The sequence below is a fragment of the Vespa mandarinia genome, chromosome 2, assembly GCF_050613455.1.
Source record: "Vespa mandarinia isolate Hongniang chromosome 2, ASM5061345v1, whole genome shotgun sequence".
Classification (NCBI taxonomy): domain Eukaryota; kingdom Metazoa; phylum Arthropoda; class Insecta; order Hymenoptera; family Vespidae; genus Vespa; species Vespa mandarinia.
In genome coordinates, this window is record NC_140811.1 from 10,259,712 (window position 1) to 10,283,637 (window position 23,926).

Consider the following 23,926-nt stretch of genomic DNA (forward strand, 5'->3'; position numbering starts at 1 on the left):
GAAGGAGGAACCGTGGAGGGAACCGGTCCCGGTCACTGGGCCACCAGCCGGCCGTCGAACCCGCCACATTGCCCCCTGCCGCCACCTCCTCTTCCTTCTCCACTGTTCTCTATACCTTCTCTTCCTCCTCCTCCTCCTCCTTCTCATCCTCGTCCTTCTCGCGAACGCTTCCCACCATGTGCCAACCTTCTCTCGCTACTTCTCCTTCCTCCTCCTCCTCCTCCTCCTCAACGATTCTCTACTTTCAAGTTCTTTAAACAATGTCAACTAGTGTGTATCGAGTTAATAATGCTACTACGATCGTCAAAATTTGCTCGATGGTATCCCTCCCACGATCGATACCAATTTTTGGATCCTTTAACGGAAAAACCTCGAAATAATGTGAATCTATTTGTCCTCGTGGAGAGTCGATTAACATACTCTCAGGATATGAAAGAAAACGATGTTCCTAAATCTACGAAAAAGTATGCATTTTGATTTTGTTTACTTCCAAGAAGTTAAAAATTTTTATTTCTCAACCATTTAATTCTTCAAAGTTTTTAATAAAAGATCAGTCATATGAAACAATGAAAAAAGAAATGATGCATTTTTTAAACGTTTATATAACGCTACAAACGAACGCGATATCTCGTGTCGAACGATTCATTGCGAACAGCGATTTCTCTCGCTTGTCGTTTAATCAATGCGGTAGTCGCTCGAGCGAAGAGAATGCCGAGGTTTGTTTTGGATCGGGCCTTCGATCGTGAGAGAACGCGCACGCTGGCGCACAGCAAACGGAAGCCCGCCTCGCACACCGTAATCTCGTCAAGATACGCCAAACATTTTCTCTTAATTAAGAAAGGACGTGCCCGTAATTAAGTTTCCCTTCCATGAGCGTTTCACGCTTATGATTTGCACCTTTTGCGTTTCGTGCAGTAAGCCGAAAGGACGAGCGGAGAAGAATGATCGATTTTTCTAATCGATTCTTTTTTCCTTTTTTTGTTTTCTTTCTTGATTAAATTCATTTCAATTGAATCCAATAATTTTTTAATGATAATGCATAAGAAATTATGTTTCGAAAAGAGGCAGAATCGTCTGGAATTTTGCAATTGATTAATACAAATCTATATATATCCTTCTCTAAGTATGTGTAAAAATTAAATTACCGTATACCCTATGCCAATAAAATTTAAAGTTAATATTTGATTGTTTTTGTAATAAATTGATGTGAGAATTTTAATATGCGCGGGATACAGAAGTCTACATTATCGATATAAGAAATGACGCTCTTATTTCGATATATCAAAAATACAAGCATATGCTGGTAATACAAATTTTATGCAGGACAAATTTTGAAACTATACTTATAAAAAGTACACGACCGATAAAATACTTTATACTTTATGGATGAAGGAGACCTACTTTACCAACAGTCCATATACCTGTTTTTTACCAATTCTTATAAGAAAAAATTCTACAAATTCGAAAATTCAATAAATTATAAAATTATGTGACTACATAGAGAATTTTCTCTTAAGAAATACTCTATTTTTTCCATTGTCCGTTACCAATATAAAATTTTGGCCTTTTATTATTTTTCTATTTTTCCTCCGAAACCGTTATATATATGTCGAAAAATTTTATGAAACACCATTGTACCCAAGAAAAAAAATTAAAATTTGTTTAAATTATCACAAAAGTTATACACAAAAAATTTTAAAATTGTTTTGAAATGCTTTAATTTTGTATATAAATAGAAAATTTGTTCGTTAAAATGCAATTGTCTTATTGTTTCACTTTTAGAAAGCATAAAACATTTTTGAAGATATTATTTATTTACATTTTATTATTTATAAACGATTATAGATATCAAACAGTTTCAAAGCAAATATTGTTATTTTCAGTCCAGTCTATCATTTTTTTTTAAATAAAATCTTAAAAGATATTAATTAAAATTAATATATACAGATACTTAATTCATGTTTTTGGTAGCTTTACTTTATCTTTCGAAGATAAGTTATATATTTTCAATACCAAACGCACTTTGTGAAATGTATAATCTATATTTTATTTAATTACATAAGAATTGAATAAAAAAAGACTACAAGTTATCATCATGAAATTATATAACTGATTTTTATATTACGTTACAAAAATGATGATGTATAATAAGCAAATGTGCTCAAAAAGTTTTTGAAATATTTTATTATAAAAAAACAAAATATATAGCAGTGTCATTAGTTCTTTCTTTGAACATTCGGTTGACACATAGGTTCTAAGACTGTTACCGGTTCTGCGCAGGTAGAACATGGTTGACAGGGCTGACATGGTTGACAGGGTTGACAGGGTGGATAGCAAGAATCTGGAAGACATCCACCGCAAGGAGAAGCTGTGCAGGGTATAGGAACAGGCTCGCAGGGAATCGTGCAAGGTTGACATGGTGGTATGTGGACAGATTTGCAATCGACTTCGCAGACGTATTGCATCTCGAAAGGTAGATCGTTTCGTACTGTGAGACATTTTCCTTGGATCAGGTAGCAATAGGACAATGCCAATACGGGATTTCCGTTGTAAGGTAGGTGATGTGGACGCGGCAAATGACCGTGTATGTCGATGTGCGTGTACTTTAAGGGTGAACAGCTGCAAGCCCCATGCTGTAATCGATATCGAGAAGGAAAAATAAAAACTAAACAAGTCTTAAGCATCAAAAGGTCTTAAACGTCATTATAATGAAACAGTCGTTAAATTTATCATTAATGCTCTCGGTGTTGCCAATTATCAATAAAATATTCATCTCTGAAAGAAAGTGACAGTACATAATATATTGCTTTAGCTGACAGCCACATCGATAACGATATTTAAAAAATATAATTTTAAATATTAACAAAAAAAAAAATATGCGTTCATCAGTTCGAAAGTAATTCGTTAATAATCGAAAACTGGAATAAAGTAAAGATTAAGGATTTTGGAAAAAACGTGGGATAACATTAAGAAATATGAGTCGTTCGAAATAATGGGGAAAGGTAGATAGTCTTCCAGAGGTCCTGAAAAATATACTCGTTATCACTTTTTTGTACTTTTCTTGTTGCCCTAGGAAGGCATAATTTTATCCAGAAGAAATCGTTTAGCCAATGCCAAGATCGGTGAACCTGTTGGTTGAGTTGGAATATCACCGGCATTACCGGCTATATCCAGATGACAGTATTTTAGCGGCTTCTCGGAATGAGTACCATTCTAAAAGTAATTCATGACCATTCGATCATAAATAAATACGAGCAAAAAATAAGAAAGTGTTTTTGTTATAATTAAAATTTAGTGAATACTTTGTCTAAGCCAGAGGTCATAATCAGAAAGGCTGAAGGTCCCTGATGACCTCTTTCCGTTCTCACACTTGATTTGTTTACTGCCTGTAACACGTCGTCTCCCTCCGAACGTCCCTCATGGAGACGGAAATCCTCTCTGCGTATTCTGGATATCTCGAAGGGATCACCTATTGTCTCACCTGAAGCTTGAAGCTTTTCTGCGTTACTAACCAGCCTGGCTACGGCGTTGTCCATGGCAATCTTTAAGATCATCGAGATCAGTGAAAACATGATATCAATGAAAATAATAATTTAGAGAGAACAAAAGTAAATTAATAAAAGTACTTACGGAATATCCAGTACCAGCCGATAAATGAGCATGACCGGTCAAGGTCGCCACCGTAAAGATGTGAGGATTCACCGAGCAAAGTGCCATTTCTTTAATATGACAAAGCGCATCAGCCATGGCCATGCGACCTTCGGCATCTGTGTTACCAACGCGTACTCTCACTCCAGATTTTGCAGTTATTATCTCGTCGGCAACATAGGAATTCTCACCGACGCTGTTTCTGAGTACGCACAGTGCAGCTACTACCTTTACTGTCGGTGGTTGTAAAAGATTCACTACCTGAATAACATTATTTTTTTATATATTTATTTGTTAAAATATATAAATTATATTTAGATCAAATCTTTTTGTTCATGAAATTTTTAAAGAAAAAATGTTTCTCTTTGAAAGTATTAAACTCAAACCTGCATAAATCCCGCACAGGCAGCAGCCCCGCACTTGTCTCTCGACATACCGTACATAGCCCCTTGACATTTAATGTCCGTACCACCGGTATCGTAAGTGACACCTTTCCCTACAAGCATTACAGTCTCTAGAACGCAGGCAGGATTCTGTGGTTCGTAAGTCAGGAAGATGATTCTGCCGGCATGACGCGGTATTACTGAGGCTGCCCGATTGACACAGGCAAAGAGAGGATACTCCTGAAGCAAGGTATCCTGATCAGATATCACCTGCATTGTCACATTCGAACCGCAAAACAATTCGGCCAAGTACTCTTCCACTCTCGGCGGTGCCATTCTCTCTGGATCAGCTCCACCTATCAATTAATTAATATATTTATTTATTTACCAAAACAAAATAATCCAATATTTTTATTTCCAAATGATTGAACAAGGAAAATTATTTCATTGTTCGACAACGTATAAACAAGCACGTAAGCAGGATAACAAAAGAAAAAATGTCGATAGCATTATTCGTTTTCTTGCAACATTGTTAAATCTTTCGATTGAATGCACTTTCGTCATAATGAATTTCACGATCTGTTCCTTGGTGCTTTCTAGTGGATAAATATTTTTCCTAAATTAAATGAATCTGTACATATTTACGCGGTCTTATATTCTTTTTCTTACATATACAAATGCTGCTGAACGTTTTGAATGTTTTACGTGGTTCAGCATCGATCAACTTGGTAAACATATCGACGTTCGTTGCATATTTATACGGCGTTCTTGTAAAGAAGCTGAAAATCGATCTTAAACATTAGGCAGTAAGGCTAAAAGCATTTCCGATAAAAATTATATCAGAATCGTTTACCTATCCAAGTTAAAAGATACGCTATTAGAGTTATTATTTTATTCTTTACATTAGCAGATGGATGATTTAAATTCAGGCCAAATCCCGAGAGGTAGGTTGTTATAGATTACTCTACGAAATTGAATTATCTTTCTTTTCTTCTCATTCTTACTAGTACTGAAGGTGAATGTACAAAGCGTAGAAAAGTTAATGTTGCCGTAGTAAATTGAGGAACACCTACAGTCAATCTTGTTTTTATCAACAACACTTAGAAAACTAAATTAAGCGTATTTACGTCATTGTTTTTCTAAAGACATAAATAACTAGACATAGATAAGAAAAAATAAATAACTTAGAATATTTTTCAAAGTTTATTTTCTATCGAAGTCTACATTGTTGAGCAAGAATTGCAATATATTTTCTTTCGAGGAAAATAGATGTTTCAAAGGCATGATTGATTTTAAATGAAACAATTTGAAGATGCATACGAATAACAAGAAACTCAATTGCTCGGACAAATTTTCCTTAAAGCTGGAAGATCGTCCAGAGGTTGAAATTCCTGCAGCGAAAAAGGAATCAAGAGAGATACTTCTCTTTTTCTTGCTCGACTGAGAAAGTTACTCGATTCGCCCAATAAACTTGCAAGGGATTTTGGACTGGTGGGGCATGCCGTTGGCGATAGTGAACTGTATTCAATCAAAAAAGAAAGCAAAGGAAAGAGGACTTACCGATGTCCCTTGCGACGTATCTGCCACTTTCCAAGGCTGAGGCTAGTTTCACTATACCCTGGAGTTTTTTGCTGCAAATTGGACTCCAGACTGCTAGTTGACATGCCTTGTAGCAACGTTCAGGACATATCTCTCTTACCTCGAGAGGCTAGAAAATGTATAAAATATACATTAAAAAGATTCGATGTGTCTGCTCTTTTTTTATTTCTTTAAAAAGTTTGTTCCTTCGATCCGATTCGTAAATTACAAAAACAGTACTGCAATTTCTGCCTAAGAAATTATGCATGGTCGTACGATTTCGTTGCTTCGCGAAGTCGATTGCTAGGAAAAAAGATCAAGAAGGTACTGCGTTATCTTTACGCAAAGGATGTTCGAAAGAGTAAAGAAATCTCATGGGATAAGATTTATGGAAGTAATAACCGATATCTAGGGAGAGCCTCTTTTTTGACAAAAAAACGAGGATCAACTTTAAAATTGTAACGATATTGTTTTGTTGGTTCAGCCTGAATTCGAAGGATCGATAATTTATGATTATAAGAAACATTTAAAACTTAAAAGTTCCACGAGAACTTCTTCACTGGTTTTTTTTATTTTTTTTTTTTTTTAGTTAATTGCATCGAATAAACGAAATTGTTGGACAAAGAATCGCTGTTTAAATTTTAAATTCGCAAATTCGGAGTAACATACTTCGTTATTATTCAAAGAGATAATAATCTCTTAAAAGAAAAAGAAGAAAAAAAAGTCGAGAGTAAAATAATTAAAATCAAGCAATCCGTAAGTTTACAAGACAGGAAAAACATTCTGCCAAAAGCTCAGAAAAGAATGAGAAAGGAACAGAAATAGAATTTCACAGATGTTTTTGTCGACAAGCCGGGAAAAAAGGGGAAAAGCAACTTACGTCGGATATCGGTGCTTCTAATGTCGTATAACTTATCGAAATAATGTACCAGTATTAAACACCCGATATTCCGACGAATCCGTTGTAGTCGAGTCATGTTCAGAATTCGCTGAAAAGAAGACAAAAAGAGTTTAGAACGACGTTCAGATTACGCGCTGTCGGAATTTCAAAGGCGTTTTCCGGTATTTGGAAAACGATGCCTCCTATTCGTCCTCATCGAGGGAAAGGGAGCGAGATGGTGGCTAGGAAAGAAGGCTACGAATTCGAATTGCGTCGCCGCTGCTAGAGCGTTCGAGTATTTCGCTAATTAGGTCGCCTAGTCGGCTACCAGGCTTCTGGAATGCTATCTATTCGTTCGTTTTTTCTCCTACGAAGCCTTCTCATACCTCTCCCTCTCTCTCTCTCTCTTTCCCTCTGTGATATTGAGAGAGTGAGTGAGATGGAAATGCAGCGTGTGTAAGATAGGCAACGAAATAAAGGAACAGGATAAAAGAGCGATAAAAGTTACCAAATACGTGTGCATAAATGTGAGTGAGAATGAGAAAGACTATGGAGTGTACGTAATCGAAAAAGAACAAAGGAAGGAAAGTCTTGAGTAGACCAAACAAGGAGTAACAACGAAAGTCCTGAGTGGACCAAGTTTTGAGTAGACCAACGAAAGAAGAAATATCAAAGAGCAGAATTAAAAGTATCGCGTATAATCTTGAGTAAACCAACAAAGAGTAATGAGGAAAGCCTTGAATAGATCAGAGAAAAAGAAAAGGGTCATAGTATTTTAAGTTGTAACACCTTAATCATAGTATCTGTATTAATAAAGTAATCGAGAGTAAATGATCATCCAGGTAGCGTTTCAAAAAATATCCTATATTTATATCCTATATATATATATATATATATATATATTTTTTTTCTTTCAATTTAAATATCCAAAATAGTATTTTATTTTTAAATGTTGTTACGAAATTAATCATTCCAACTAAATGTTTATTTCTTTCTTGAAGTTCAGTATTAAAATATTTTAATTTTTTTAAAAATATCGGTTAGAAAAGCAAAATTCAATGAATGTCATTCAATTATTTAAATGTTTGATCTTTTGAATTAAAAAAATTCTTTATCTCTTTTAACAGAATAAAAAGTAGTTCGAAAGCTTTACTTTAAGTAAATCATTTCATATTTGTGTTAAAAATAAGATTAGATTCGGTTGATTCATTTTTTTTAATAAGGCTTTCAACATTCGATGTGATAAAGGATTTGCACTAATGCTGTTAATTATGTTAATAACAACATTCATGACATGCTCAAATGATAATATTTTAGACCCGTATGCTAAAAGATATACATGGATGAAAGAAAGCGATGAGCGAGTGAAAAAAAAATGATAATCAATATAAAGACTAGCATCAGTACGAAGAGAATAGAATATAATAAAACAGAATAGAGTAAAGAGTATAAGAGAGTAGAACAGAGTAAAGTAGTTGAGCTTTATCGAGCATCGAGTGTCAGGCGAATGTACAGACGAGAGGAATTTTGTATATCTCGGAAGACAGTAGACAACCTGCTTATATCTTCGTTTTAATAAAAGGATTTGTTGTTTTTCGAATACTTTGGCCTAAACCTACTTATACATATTTATAACTATATAAATAGTAATATTTTTCATTTATAATTTATTGTCTGATATTTAATAATTTGCCGCGGCTGCATGCAAATAGTTCTATGGGCACATTTGTACCGTAGACATATGATTAAGAATTCCTATTCTATAATATAGATGGTAATTTTATTTGTAAGAATTGATATATATTAAGTAAAATTCTTAATCGTATCGAATTTTATTTTATTTATATGTCAAAAGGTTACAAATTTCAATCACCTCAAATAAAGAAGCTTTCGATCTAAGTTTCGTATATGTTCCTTTGCAGAGGAAGCGAATTTTATTTTTTTTAATAAAAAAGAAAGGATTTCTTTGGTCAAGTGGGTAAGGAGGAAATGATACAACATCCAACAAGGGAAAAGAGAGAGAGAGAGAGAGAAAAAAAGAAGTAGAAAATGAGAGAAAGAGGGAGAGAGGGATAGATAAAGAGAGCGAATAAGAACTTGTTAGAAGTTTTGTGTCACTACTCTCAGGCTTTTAACCGTGCACTGCATTTGTCGAAAGTTTCTGTGAGCTGCTGGTGAAAATACGCGTGCGCCGTTATCTTTTGCCAATATTTGCGCTACGACGTGACCTTGCATAAACTTTCGACATTTTAGCCATTCTTCTAGCTTAACTGAAAGATAATAGGAGAATGTTACTCACAAAGAAAATTTTTCTAACGACCTATCCTTCGTCTAGCAGAATTTTTTATATTTTAATCGATTTGATCGAGGACAAACTTTCACCAAGATGAAGCAAACGGTTGACTAGAATTAGCTGTGAGATGCGTCTCGACTCATTGGTTAATGTCACGCGTGTGATATACCTTAGTATCCACGAGTTTACGAGGATAAATGCCAAGAGTGAAAGAGGAGAGAGAGAGAGAAAGATAGATCAAACAATTCTCTCAGAACTCAGTTTGCTAAGCGATAGCAATTCCTTCGAGATACTATTACAGACAGGCTTTCCCATTGTGTGAACGCAGCTGCATACATGGCTGCATCGACTTTGCCCTCAACGCTTTAAACGGTTTTCCTCTGATAATGAATCAGTAAACACAAAACAAGCTATCTCGAAAATGTATTTTCACTTGTAACACAGCACGCACACGCAAAATGTCTTTTCTATTATATTCGTAAAAGGTTCTATGTATTTATTCAAGTATACACACTTGTATACCCTTTATACATTACACGCTTTAACACTGTTTACAGATTTCTTTCAATTCTTATTAAACAAATTGACGAGAATGAAATGTTATTCTCTCCTTTGACTATTACTTACCACATAGAGACCTTCCAGAGCACCGAGCAATGTTACCAGTTCAACGTTTTCGAAACGGACATCTGGTAGAAGTGCTAGCAACGGACATCTCACGCCAGCTTTGAGAGCTCTGTTGAACAAAATTATCTGATTAGATTGGTGACTGGAGATAAATGGATTTTTTCCCTATCTATTGGTTTCTGTTATAACTAAATGTTATAATTAAATGATCTCTCTATTGATAACTCATTTAAATACAACATATTACCGATGCAATATCATATCTTTTTGTTAAATCAAAAGGTTAAAACGTTAAACGTGTATGTTTCTCTTGTACAATGTTTTCTGTACTCTTTATATTTACGATGTCCAACGACAAATCTATTTCCGTGTTGGCGTGGTTTACGATGGGAGCTAAATTCCCATTAATTCCTGGTATATCGAGATCGCTTTTGAGCAGTACCATTTGACCAGTGACCATGGTATAGTGTTTAATGTCAACAATCAAAAATCTTTTTTCTCGTTTCAATTTGTTAAAATTGCTGCTTTTACATTTAGGATTTCAATCGAAAATTGCATAGTATGTTTATCTAATTTATTTTTACACATGTTCCAAGCACGGAAAAGTTTATACAATTTGGTGGTGGTGCGCCATTAATTTGTCGCCTTCAGTTATGTAATTAAAGTTGCACTCGTATACGAAGTCTAATAAAAAGATTCATTTGTCGTTTCAAAGGAATTTCTCACGATCTTCGAATGAAAAAAGGACGTTTTTTCTCGCACACGAGGTATTATCCGCAAGAATTCATTAATGTCGAACAACATGCAGTCATTTAAATGTTTAACCTGCTAATAAAACATTTCGGTACATATTTCGAACTATCGATGTTACGAAAATTCAACGAATCTCTTTTTATCTCTCTCTCTCTTACTCTCTGTCTCTCTCTCTTCCTCTTCCTCTCTCTCTCTCTCTTACTCTCTGTCTCTCTCTCTTCCTCTTCCTCTCTCTCTCTCTCTCTCTCTCTCTCTCTCTCTCTCTCTCTCTCTCTCTCTTTCTCTCTTTTTCTCTCTCGTCATTCTCTCATTTCTCTCTATCTCTTTTAATATTTATAGATTATGCGCAGAATTTCGACATGCTCTTTTGTCTAACTGTGTCCAAGCGTGACGCGGAAATAGAAAACGCGGGAAGAATAGTCGTTCTTCCAGCACGATATGAAGATAATTAAATCCGGCAACGAGAACGATGATGTGTCTAAACGCTAAAAAACGAGATATCTGTTTTCGGATCGTCGCTTTCGGCGATTCTCTTCGTTGTCCGATGAAAAAAAGGAAGGTGGAGAAAATCGGTTCGCGCCACTAACTGACTGTGGCGTTTTAATGCACACCATATTCTTCCAAAGTAACTAATCAAACAGACTTCGATATTACATTTGCTTGATTTTAGACACCTTCACTCGCATTCCAGAACTGCCTGTTCTACTAAAAAGAAAGAAAAAAAGAGAGAGAAGAGAGAAAAGGGGGAGAAGAAAAGAGAGAAAGTGAGAGAGAATTGCCTCTCCGAATACTCACGTTTCGACACTTAGCTTGCGTATTGAATTCTACTTCTATGTGTATATGTTCGTGAGACAGTACGCTATTACACTGAAATATGTCTGTGTACGTTTTTACACGAATTCGCGCGTAAATGTATCTGGATGTGCAAACGAAATTCCGTGCGATCCATTCATTCGATTTTCGTGAAATTTTCTTGAAAAATGAAATTCCTGCCGTGGTGATAATCAAAGAAATTTGCGAGTAACGTCTATCAACATCGTAGGTGCCACTGCTTCCAGTATATTTCTTAATGATTCCATTAAATTAGTCTTTCTTACTTCCTGTGAAAGTTAATTATCTTTATCGCTATCTTAAAATTTAAAGCTACTATTCTATATTTGTATATAACTAATACACTAATAATATATTTGATGAGAGTTCCTTTTTTATTTCAGAATTATTGGTTTCTGTTATGATTTGTAAAAAATTGTTTTTGCAAATTCGTTTATAATAAAAAACTTTTTTAATAAATTGTTTTTAATAATACGGTGGAAAAATATTTAAAAAATGAACCCTTTAATACGATCTTGCAAATCTTTGTGATTTCTAGTTCTGAAGATATTTCCTTGTTATTAATGATCTATATAATTTCTTTAATTTGTTAATCGGCGAAAACGACTTAACTGATTAATATAAAAAGTAGACCGACATACCGATCTAAATCCATTCTTGAAATTTACGCACTTAGCTGAAGAATTAATCATATTTGTGTACGATTCATCATCTTTTTATTGAAATTTTCAATCACGATTTTTCAAAAGGACACATATCTACTATATCCTCTGAACGTAAAGTTGTGTAAGAAAGACTTTTTTTAAAGAAAAGTTTCTTTTTATTTATGGACTTAAATAATACCGATGTAATAGAATCGATTTTGTCGAACTTATTAGAAGACATCTTTCATAAATGTATACGTTTCCAATTAATTTTTCAAATCGATCTTCTCGAAAATTAAATTAATATTTATAAATTTACCGTACGATACCCTTCGTGGCGGCCTCGCCAAAGCTTCGTACATCATGATAATCCATGTTGAGTGGTCCAGTTGGACTATAAATAAGTCTTTTCGCAGGCAGGTTGATCGACAAGACAGCACCGATTACACCGAGGGCGGAATCGATCTGTGCAGCGCTATAGAGGACCGTTTTGAACGGTTCTGGCTCATCGAAACCAGGCGCACTCCCGGAGACCAAGATTATACCATCGTAGTCGCAGCTGCAGATATTCGGTTCAATTTTCAACTGACACGGCATCCATCTAAAACAGATTGTCATCTTATTGATTGTCGAAAATACGATTAGTGTATAACTATTCGGTTATAAACTATTATACATACACGCTTATCTCTTTGAGAGATGAAAAGAAATTTGGCAAAATGAAACTTCATAGTAGAGTTCCGACTAAATATTACACAAATCAATGTATTCGTTTTATATTTTTCAAAAATACTTTTTTTTTTTATATAAAATACAGGAAAATTCATTGTCATTCTGTTTATATTAGATTTTACTCTCTTTTTTACTATAAAGTATACAAGTTTTTTCTTATTATAAAGTATACGTACTTTTAGTCTTCTAAATGTCATAAAAGAAATTTTAAAAATAGATTATGTGAATAATTTAATATATAAATATCAAGATATTCAACGTTTTGAAATTTTACAAAATTATTTTTTTTGTCTAAGTAACATACAAAAGTATACAATTCCAATTCAAAGCAAGCAGAACGAAAAGATCGTTCCCATTGTAAATAAAATTCGTTTGTATATCGAAAAAACCGTTCGATATCTCGATATTTGCATTTTCGAGCCATTGAAATGGAGATAAATAAGACGAGGAAAAAACGAGATCTATTAATACCAACAATAATGGAATATTATTCGTCTCATTTTTCTTTCGTATCCGACGCTCCATTTTGAAAGATGAACGAAACGATAATTTCTCCGCCTTAACCGATTATCAATATGTGTCCATTTTCTATTTGTAAAATAACGTCCTGCGTTCGCGCAGGATCTTTCTTTCTCATTCACTCCTTTATTCGACTCGTCAATTTTGCGATTTTTCGCTATAGACGAGAAATGAATGTCACGATTCAAACTGGCAATGAATTATCGTTGGATCTCTGTCTCACTCCATTTAATATTCTATACGTATATAGTGAGTTATGCTTGTTTAACGCGTTGCATGCATTGTGTGCCACCCCGCGAACTTGACAAAGCGAATAAAAAGGTATGGTTCGATCGCAATTGCAACGTTTACAATCGGAATCGTATGACGGAAGCGAGTCGTCACGTCCAATGAAACCAAATATCTAAAAACATATACTGTGTAAGGAAATTCAATCGTTTGCATGAGAAGAAAAATTAGAAGACGAAAAAAGGCAAAATTAAAAGCTTTTTTTATTCAAAGAATTTTAATAGAAAATTTTCAAAATGCTGCGTATGTTTTATTCCGTTTTTTAACGCAATATATTTTCTTCGTTGAAAGTTTGAAATACATAAACTAAATACTCATTTAAATTACGAAATTAAGTTATCCATCAGTATTCGAGTAACCTTTTCACAAAACACATTTTTTTTAGTATTCCTTTAATGGTCATTATTTCATCATGCCATTTTTCTTCTTTCTTTCTAAAGTTAGTCTAAGAACGTTTATCACGTTTAATTTTTATATTTTGGCAATTAATGATTTTTTGAGTCTTAAATCTATCTACGCGCTTATTTTAAGATTAATCTTCCGTAAGATGAATAATTTCAGACAACAATTAATACTTTTATTTAAATCTCATAGATATACAAACTATTAATCTTTTCAATATATATGATGATCTTTAATCAGGATTCAAGGCATTCATATTTCTTGAATGAATACATGTTCATGTCTTAATACTCTCGAGAGCAATTCACAATAATTTAACTCTAAAGTAAATATGTGCCTTCATTTTCTTTCTTATTAATTTAAAATACACAGTTTTCAATACAAAATGACATGCGTGGCACGTCAATTGTTAATGAAATTCTTTACCGAGATACAGTTTCTGCTTACACTTCATCATGTAAAGTTACCAGTATTGACCCCAGACTGTAAAATGGAAAGTGATAGTGAACCCAGTGATGTTATTTGCGCCCCTAAGTGATTTGCACTCAACTGTTCTGGCACTCGCAACCGTGAATTTCTTTACACCGCAAGTGGTTAAATTTATTGAGTATCTTTTATGTTACCTGCATCAAGAAAATTTTCTCGCGAGTTTATTGAAGTTCACATAATTAGGTTTTCGACCTTTTGGAACTTTTTTGTTTGATTTTGCTTTGTTTACTTGAATAATTGAACATCGATAGACTTGATTTAATGCTGCATCTACCGATAGAACAATTGAATCTCTGATTCGTATGAACGTCGTTATTACGATATATGCACCACTAACGACTGATTCGTTTGTTTCACCGAATCGCCGAATGTAGTTTTTACTAACAAAACCAAATGTCAAAACTTGCCTGATACCCTTTAAGCGAATCCCTTTTATTATATACTACTGTAGTAGATGATAAACTAACCGATTAAAAAAAGCCGATTCATAAATTATACACGTGAATCATTTCAGATTTTTTTATGTCTAATAGAAAGCGTGAAGTATTCACATAGAATTTTTAATGTTTTAATTAACATACATTAATGTTTTAATTAATATATATAATAATTAATATATATGTAATAATTTAATTAATATATTGATGTTTTAATAACTGAAAAGTATAATTATTTGCATAGACATTTTGTTTCGCACTTGTTACTACCATGATAGAAAATCAAACCGGTTTTATTCTCTCATGACTGAATCATAGAGATATTGATATCACAGGCAATCTTTATAATAGCATGTTCACAAGTCGTAGTTCACGCCATGAAAACGTAATTCACGTTCATGGTTCATCTCTTATGAAAATACAACATTATTCTTTCAATCGAGTATTTTATAAATCTTTTCGTAATCTCCTGTTATATTATTTTTCACAAATTTTCATTTATTTATTTCTGTATATTTTTCTTTGTAAAAAAAAAAAAAAAGAGGAAAAAGAAAGCCTACAGTACCAAAATGACAATCCAAGCTGTTTGAAACGTAATTTTGACAGAACTATAAAAAATACAAAGAAAGAATGTGAAAAAACGAGAACAAAAAGCAAAAAAAAACATGTAAACCATAACTAATCTTTAAATCACCGTATAATATAACATAAATTCATAAAAGAAAAAATGGCGGTCTAGAGTGTGTCGTTGATGAAAATGAGAATATATTATATTACGTACACATACGTTAATTGCAGCTCTCTATCGATCTGTTATATTAACTTTACATGCTCGTAAAACATATTTTATGCAGCGCAAGAGAGCATCTAACTTGGTTCGTTTTTCCGTATGACAGCATTGACAGAAAAAAATTTTTTAGTCATAAAAAGCCAAAAACGGAAAAAAAGAAACGTTCCTATTTTCTCTTTTACCTCGTATACGTAATGCGTTTGCGCAGTGGATACTGTAAATTTTGCAGTATATTATGTGTTGGCAAATGTTTGTCGAAAATTGTATAATTTTGTGAGTTTCAATATAGTAAAACAAAAGAGCACTGAATGTGTTGGTGCTGCTTATTTATTTAGGCAAACGGTTTCAATCAAACAGCAATGCCTTTATAAAAAGACGAACATCTAAAATTCTATTAAAAAATAATAAATCCATGGTTGTCAAAAGGAATCACTTATCACTAGTACTTGTTTTAGCCATTAATATTCACAAATCTCAAGCAAATATTTTCAGATAGATCGTATTTATAAAAACGGCAAAACATAATCATGACAATTGATGTATGTAGTTTTATCATGAGTCACGAACATTAACAGACTCTATACCGTTATAAAAGATAATAATCCAAAGTTTCATTAAAATCGAAAACAATTTAGTGGCTTATTTACAAGATGAAGGCTGAATCTTAATTGATTACAAACATTGGACAGAGTTTTAACTGATTTTATAATAAAAGAATACTTTCGCTTTATATGTTTAATCGTCAAAGTCTGCGGGTTCATTCTGTGGACATAGATGATTTTGCTATTATCAGAGACATGAATGAAGAACAAAATAAAAATAGACATTCCTAATTTTTATTGTACAATTTAACCTTTTTAATGCTAGGCTTATCTACGTGATACATGCGAAGAATGCCACAGCCGATTTGACATGGACGCTTCTGCGAATAACTTCCTAAAAAAAATCATAACGTACGAGACCGATACATCGGCTCGTGGCAAATTTCACATAGATAACGAATAAGTCAAGTTAAACGTTGAAATATGAGAGCTGGAAGAGTAGTAATTTACATGATGAACGTTATGACTCATAATATAGATTTTAATTTAAAACAAATCAATTCAGTGGGTATCCATACCACAGAAATTATTGATTTTTGTATACCTCAATGTTGATTGGAAAATAGACGAATGATTCTTACGGTTGTCACCTATATAGTGATGATCGAACAAAAATATTGATGAGATCATTGGATGTCATTCAAAAAATCTTGCTACACTAATGAAACCACAAAATTGTTGAGAACAAATCTGGAAAAATTATCAATGATTCTCAATGGAGATATCAACATTAATTTTGGTCTAAAAGAAGCACAATGATCGATCACATTCTTGAAGAAAAAATTTAATTTAAAATTAAATAGTGAGATGAATAAATCCACTACCACGTCGAGCACTACAATCGATGTAGTATTTCCACGAAATTTAGACAATTTATAGTGGAAATACAGTCGAAAATATCTATTTTATAAATTTAAATTACATTTAATATAATTTAAATTTATAAAATAATATAAATATTTATATTATTTTAATTATCATAAGCCAATAATTTTATTCTTAGAATATGAACTGATAAAGATCGACGTGCGAATAAAGATTAAAGTATTTAATTTAATTACATTATGCTTACTCAATGTATATATCGTATTACAAAAAATTTTGTATATCATATCAAGAAAATTTAATGGCTTTGATATAAAAAAATAATGATAAAAAGTTCATTCTGAGATAAGCTTGTCTTGTAAAATCCGTGACTTGTTTCCTTTTCTCGACAGAAGACATACAATGAGTGGTCACATGGTCTTCGACCATCAAGCCGTAATCAATAAAACGTGTCTCGAAGTCATGAAGAGTTCTTTAAAATTTTCAACGGGGATCCAAGAAAACAACTATTAAATACGACTATAAGAGTTTGAGATGAAATTCGCGAAGAGATTCTACTTAGTAACAAGTTACTGGATTAACTGTTGAAAGTAATTATTAACTAGGCTCCCTGATGGCGATGCTTGAAGATAGTTGCGTACGATGCATTTGCATTTATATTAACAATATGCACAAATGTTACGTGATCATCTTACGTTTGCTACCAATGTAAATATCTATTGATAAAGCATTTGAAAAAGAAATGATAAAAGCCGATAAGAACGTTTATCCAATGCTATCTAGTGTTATCTGATATTAGATTAAAATATTATGTTACAATATTATGTATAAACGTATAGGAGATACATAATAGGAAATGTTCTTCTAAGCAGATAAACTCGAAATCTTTAGGATGCTTTCCTACACGATGAATAGATAAACAAAAAAAAGAGAAAGAGAGCGGTAGGTATCGAGTTTGTAAAGTCAAATGTGATTATAATTTGCCTATCTCGCTTTAATGATAGTAACTTTTCTCGAAGATAAGGTTAAAGCGGACAATATACAAAATATTATTTCAGTGCGCGGATCTGCTTAGTCTACACGAACAACCAACGAACGAAACAAATTTCCAGTAAATCGAAAAAGGGAATCATAATTTGAAGGACGATAACCGTATCTCGTTAAATAATATATATATATATATATATATATATATATATATATTTGATTATATATAAATATATATTTTGAGTAACGATTTTACCTTGTAATAATAACTAGTGGATTTATGATAAATATATAAAAAAAAAACATTTACTAATAAACTTTGGCGAATATATCAACTTTTACGCAACTTCGAAATCTATTCGAGACAAGGAAAAAAGCTGCAAGAAACCATATTATCTATGTTGGATCCATAGCTTGGTCATTGGCATCATATATACCAAGATAATTATTATAATAGCATTTCTACAGCTGAAATATTACTAAGAAAGAAAACACTGTGGAAAACCGTGGCTTGCCAAAGGTTCTAATTTTCTTTTTTTTCAAAACCTGTTGTGTACCATTACACGTAGATGATTGCTACACCGTTTATTATACCAAAAAGAAATATTAAAAGTTAAATATTAAATAAAATTTATTTATATTAAACCATTATAAAAAAGTTTATTTATATTATTTCATTTCCACATCCAATTACGAAATAATAACTGATGACATGAGATAAATTCTGAGTAAAATTGCCGATCAACAATGTGTTAAAAGATTTGTTTCATCGGACATTAAAATTTCAATATTCGGTATTTATTACGAGCTCTCGTAAATAAGGTGATATTTACTACGTCGCTATGATCATATATTCTTACATGGGCTTTAATTATGCATACACTTGCAATACTTTATTTTTCAGGAAGAAAAAAGCGAAGAAGGAAAAGATAAAGTGGAAATGTTCAGTGATAAAAATAAGATTATTTCTAAATATACTGTTTATAATTAATGTTGTGAAATAATAATAACATGAAAAAGAATAGTAGGAAACAGCTAAATACATGATTCGAGAAAAATTTATTTAAAAAATACTCTTTATAAATTAATCTGTACCAATTTTTATGGTCAAACGCACCATACATACAAATTTATTTCTTTTTCTTAATTTTATTGCGAGAAAGACATCAAAATTATCGTCTGTCCTTGTTGCTTGTTTTAAATATACTTTCTATTAATAAGAAATCTGAAAGATTAGTACGGAATTTGATCGACTGACAGGTATAGAGGTTAGCTTGTGAACAAAGGATTTGACAGCCGGTGAGACATACCGTCCCTAAAAAATAAAAAGGAAGAGAAAAAGAAGGGAAAAGAGGATTGCGGGAGCATCGAACCGGCGTGCTCAGAGTATGAATGGCGTTCTTTCTTTCGCGCATCTACGTAGTAGAAGTGATGATTGTGGAGAGTGGTATATATACTCGTATAATACGACACATACATCGAAAGAGAAGACTGGAAGGAAAACTCACCTCGACTCGACTGCCATGATGAGAAGCGTATTTCACTGGCAAGAGAGAAGTCGCGTGTTGATCGAAAATTCTGGTATATATGTAATATCGGAGTTTCACTCCTAACTTACTACCACGGTTGTTTGTCCGATTGTAACATTCGTCTAACAAGAGAAGGGAAAGAAAAAAAATGTCAACAAGTGAGAAACGAAGGTAGGTAGAAGGGAGACGAATCGACGATCGCTTGGAGACGCTACGACGAATCCAGAATTCCGAATAAATCAAACATATTTTGACCTTCGGTCAAATTCCAACTTGATAAAGTTGAACGTAAAAAAGAAGGTGAACCTATCACCAGGTGATAGACCACGTGATTGACTTATCTTGCCGTGCAGAAAGGAAAATGAATGACGAACGTTGTTATATGAAGAAACGATATAACAAATAACTTAATGCAGCACAGGTCTTCCGACTACTAAACCATCCGCCTCGTCGCTTTCCACGAATATAACCAGCCACGCTTTTGTCGCTATCACCGCTACTACTGCCATTACCACTGCTACTACACCAATGGAGATGGCAGTGGTACGTCATCGTCGGCTCTACAGTTTCCACGCACTGACAGTTTCGTGACCTTCCCCGTAGAGCGCTTTCAACTTTACCGCCTGTCGTAATCACGCCTTTTCGCTGTAAATTTCAATACCGAATTACAATTCTTGCATTTTAAAGACTTCGTGATACGTCATAATCTCAAACTACTCTATTATAGTTTTTAAGAGCATACTTCAAAATAGATTCTTATTTTTGATAATGCAATGTAGTTTTATTTATTTTTATTTTTCAGTAAAATCGACGAATTTTTTCCACCTTTTCGATAACTATTTTTTCCGAAGAAAAATGTAATTTATCTTTTACCAAAATATTCAAAAACCAGAGAAAGAAAAAAATGGAGATATGGGGGCTTTGTTTCGACGCTTGGTGTTAGAGTTGAAAACAGAAGGTTTTAATCTGCCTTTGTCAGCCCAATCGATAACCAGCCGCATCGTTCTATATATATACCATAGTATAACAGTGCTACCAACATGTTAGTCGAAATACAGGTAGGAGAATGCACATTTTCGTTATATATATATATATATATATATATATATATATATATATATAGATTGAAATAGTGAAAAAATCTTGTAACTAGGAAATCTCACTGACGATGGCCATATCTATAAGATAAAAATTAATCGAAGTAATTCCTATTCATTATCTACTAAGCAGGTTTTGTCGATTGCTGCTTACTTTATCGACCGAGCAAGTATTTGAGTTATCAACCAACAGCATTTATTCGAAGGTACTATTCGTTCTATACTGAAGGAAACACTCTCTTCAAAAGCATAAAGTAAATTATAATACACAACGGCTTTGTGCGTTCAGCTGGCTTTGTTATTAATAATTAATTATCTTAATTATGGACCGTGCGTATAACGAGCTATAGAATATATTGGATAAATTGAAACATTCTATGTTCAATTGTGAAGATTATATTTAAGAATAATAAACGCTAATTTGGTACAAAATCTACATTTATACATATTTAGCAAAAATCCATTATCTCATCCAACATTAACAAATTTTCTACGCTATATATTTATATATATATATATTCGAACTATTATAAAATAGTAGAATTAGTGTTAAAGCTAAATATGCTCATTGATGTCAAATTATAGACATTTATGGCATTATAGAATTTATCTCATTCATTGTTCAATCATGGCGCACACTGCGATATTTACAAAACAAAAAAAGGAGAAATAAAATCAAATTAAAAAGCGCAAACTAAAATTTGCGTATCAAATATACGTACGCTTTCATTGTTTGTAATTCATTATTATGATAAATTTAATTAAATTCAAGCTCGAACTCGCAATACTTCTTTTCTCTCATTTTAAATAATATCAAATGATCAAATATCTATAATAGCAAAAAAGTATCTAGACACGAAATTCGTTCGAGTCGATGAATATTTTTCATCCCGAAAATGTAATCGCAAATCCTTCCAAAGTTTGGATCTCTCATATATCGTAATAAAGAACAATAAGAAGAAAAAAATGGCAGAAAAGTGAATATCACCGGTCAACGACCGGATCGTCAGTCTTTCGCCGAAGCTAGAACGCTTGTTGTGCCTTCGATCAAGATTCGGCTGTGTTTGGTATCATACAGGAAGGCATATTAAAATTTTACATCCGTTAAATAATCTGTCTTTGATCGCATACGTTCTGACAGTCGATCATTTTTTTGGAATTTGAGAACCGCGTGTCTATTCTATTATGGCACGTCGAATCTAAGTGTCGGTCCAATTCGAATATTTCAATCGGAATTATATATCGTTCAATATTCAACTTGATTTCACAGTCTGGCAGTAAGCTTGCACATCCACAATATCATGACACCGAGTGTGATCAACGAAATGAATTTTGGACTAGTTGTTAATGAGCATTCTCATAGTCTCGTTCCCTTGAAAATTTCATTCGTAACCTCCAACGAATTTACACCCTTCAGAGCGCTTAGTTTTTGGATATAATCGGGTTCAAAGTGAAGTTTTCCGTCACTATCTAACATTCCATGAACTGTAGTTGTCTTTTCGTTTCCAGTTGAAATCGATGTAATAGAGCAGGAAGAAGTAGCATTCATTGCGTTGCTTCCATTGTCGAGACGTGTACTACTCGCATAGAGTCTCTCTTTACCCGGGAAGAACTTCGACAATTTGTACGCTATAGGATGGAGCAAGTGTAGTTCGTAAGTGTCTTCTTTGGGATTAGCCGTGAATAGACTGACTATTATTCCGACTAGAACTGTTGATACGCTGCCAATCAGAGCGTAATACATATAAGTAATCCCATAAATAAAGATCAGTGGATTTTCGGATGTTTCTTTGCTTAACAGACTCAATGGTTCGATATTATGATTGTTGACAATTGCTGATACGTTTGATATGGAATTTAACATATTGCTTGGTTTCGTTATCCAAGATGAGAATGTATCATTCTGGCAGCCTTCCGTTGACAAGGATAATATATCATCTTTCGTTTCCACAGTGAGATGTCCAAAAGTCAACCAAAGTGTTGTACAGTGACTGAAGATCATTCCTGCGGCTGCACCTTTCCAATTAGCACACGGTATGAGCATTGCTAGAATGAAAACGCCTAATAGAGGGCCGGAAGTAGCCGATGTCATTAGCATTGACGATTCTATCACTCCGGATAGCATAGCTACGACGAAACTGATACCGATTATTAGTACTCCATAGAAGACGGACATTATCTTGATCATTCGTAGCTGCATTGTATCTTTGAGATTACTCAGTGCTGGAATTTGACTTAGAAAGTCCTCGAACGTTACCGTTGCCAGAGAATTCAAGTTTGAGACAGCTATCGTTAGAGCACTGTTGAAGAGAGTCGCCATTACCAAACCTAATAGACCTGGCATGTTAAGAAATTTGTCTTGTATGAAGAACGGCACAATCTCATCAAACTTGGAGATATAACCTAAACTGAAAGGATCGCAGTCGGCGTAGTTGGCAAAGATCACCATTCCCACCACCCAGGAAAGCGAGAAGAGAACAGCAATGGTCGGTACGTTTGCCATCATAGTCCTGAAAAGAAAAAAAAAAACATTTGTTTCGAGTTTGTGAATATATGAAAATTCAGGTTACGATTAGGAAAATAAGAGTAATAGAAAGAGAGGTAGAAGAAGATAAAGGAGAATCCAACTCGAGTTAGTACGGAATTAGGTTCGGATTATATTCGACTTTACTCAGTGGATTATCTTGGTTCTCGGCTTGATTGGAGCCAAGTTTCGTGTATGTGTTCTTCCAACGAATAACGTAGTCGAAAGATTTATACGCGAGAGTTCGATTTCCATGGATAAGAACGTATGTTGATCGGATCTGAATTGATATTATCGACCTTATTGGACGTCGAGTATTTCATACTGAAAGTTTTGGCCTTGTGCCATTTACCTCGACGAATGGTTCCATCGATTACATCGATTACATCGAAGGAGAGCGATTTTTGAAAAATTTGAAAGTACGATCTAACTGTTTCAAAGGACGAACTTTTCTTCTTCCTTCTTTCTTTTCTTATAGAAACAATAATGACGCGATTTTAATCATTTTCAAACAAGTTTGTTCTGACAAGTTTGTTCGAAACAATCGCCCGAAAATCACAATCTTTGTAGCCTAATAATCTTATATATTATTTCATAATAAAAACGTTTAATGCAGAGGAAAGATAAATCGATACATTAATGGACAATTACAATTTTCTTCATTTTGACCGATTGGTTAGCTTGAATTCAGTAGCAATTTGAACCGTTCTCAGCTTTATATTGCATTCCATTTGTTAGTCGTCTGGTCGAAAACCCGCGTTTTCCGACCATTTCTATATTTAATGAGGCAAACAATGCCGCTAGCTACTTGTTTATTATTCAAAAATACAATCCTGCGGCACTGTTTTCTTACTTTCAAGTAGGTATCCACTTCTCTCTTTCTTTCTCTTTTTATGTCGTTCATACGACTATTTCTATGAGGATCATCATCGTTATAATTATCATTTGTATTATCGCATTGTAGATAAACAAGAATCAAGTGAGAGTTAGGAAACTTATGCGTCGACGAATCGAATTATTTAATTCTCAATGGAGAAGCAACGTAGTTGGGTGGGTTTCGCAAGTGAA

General features: G+C 33.4%; 2 protein-coding genes and 1 long non-coding RNA gene across 14 annotated transcripts in view; 1 reads left to right on the top strand and 2 right to left on the bottom strand.

Moving 5' to 3' along the window:
- Window positions 1–2,167: 2,167 nt before the first annotated feature.
- LOC118444605 (putative aminopeptidase W07G4.4) lies at window positions 2,168–19,720 on the bottom strand. 2 transcript variants are annotated; one of them, XM_085655209.1, is made up of 8 exons: window positions 19,217–19,720; window positions 11,957–12,238; window positions 9,410–9,518; window positions 5,592–5,739; window positions 4,035–4,387; window positions 3,631–3,909; window positions 3,303–3,542; window positions 2,168–2,633 (listed from the first exon to the last, which is right to left on the bottom strand). In XM_085655209.1, the coding sequence occupies exons 1-8, from the start codon at window positions 19,231–19,233 to the stop codon at window positions 2,217–2,219; spliced, it is 1,845 nt and encodes a 614-aa protein (XP_085511335.1). In that variant the 5' UTR covers window positions 19,234–19,720; the 3' UTR covers window positions 2,168–2,216. The 2 variants fall into 2 exon arrangements, with proteins under 2 accessions (XP_085511335.1, XP_035728915.1); XM_035873022.2 differs by lacking the exon at window positions 2,168–2,633 and adding an exon at window positions 2,689–3,213 and having other exon boundaries at window positions 19,217–19,711.
- Window positions 19,721–19,749: 29 nt separating this feature from the next.
- On the top strand, window positions 19,750–20,693 carry LOC118445046 (uncharacterized). Of its 2 annotated transcripts, none has more exons than XR_004839132.2 (3): window positions 19,750–19,884; window positions 20,040–20,295; window positions 20,391–20,693. It is a non-coding gene; the product is annotated as an uncharacterized LOC118445046 (long non-coding RNA). The 2 variants fall into 2 exon arrangements; XR_004839131.2 differs by having other exon boundaries at window positions 20,468–20,689.
- A 39-nt stretch (window positions 20,694–20,732) lies between these two features.
- The window catches only part of LOC118444501 (sodium-coupled monocarboxylate transporter 1), a 31,401-nt gene continuing 28,207 nt past the window's right edge, over window positions 20,733–23,926 (bottom strand). For all 10 annotated transcript variants that reach the window (XM_085655208.1, XM_085655207.1, XM_085655206.1 and 7 more), the window contains one exon: window positions 20,733–22,844. In XM_085655208.1, coding sequence (XP_085511334.1) covers window positions 21,692–22,844 — 1,153 coding nt within the window. In that variant the 3' untranslated portion in view covers window positions 20,733–21,691. The remainder of the gene's footprint in view (window positions 22,845–23,926) is intronic.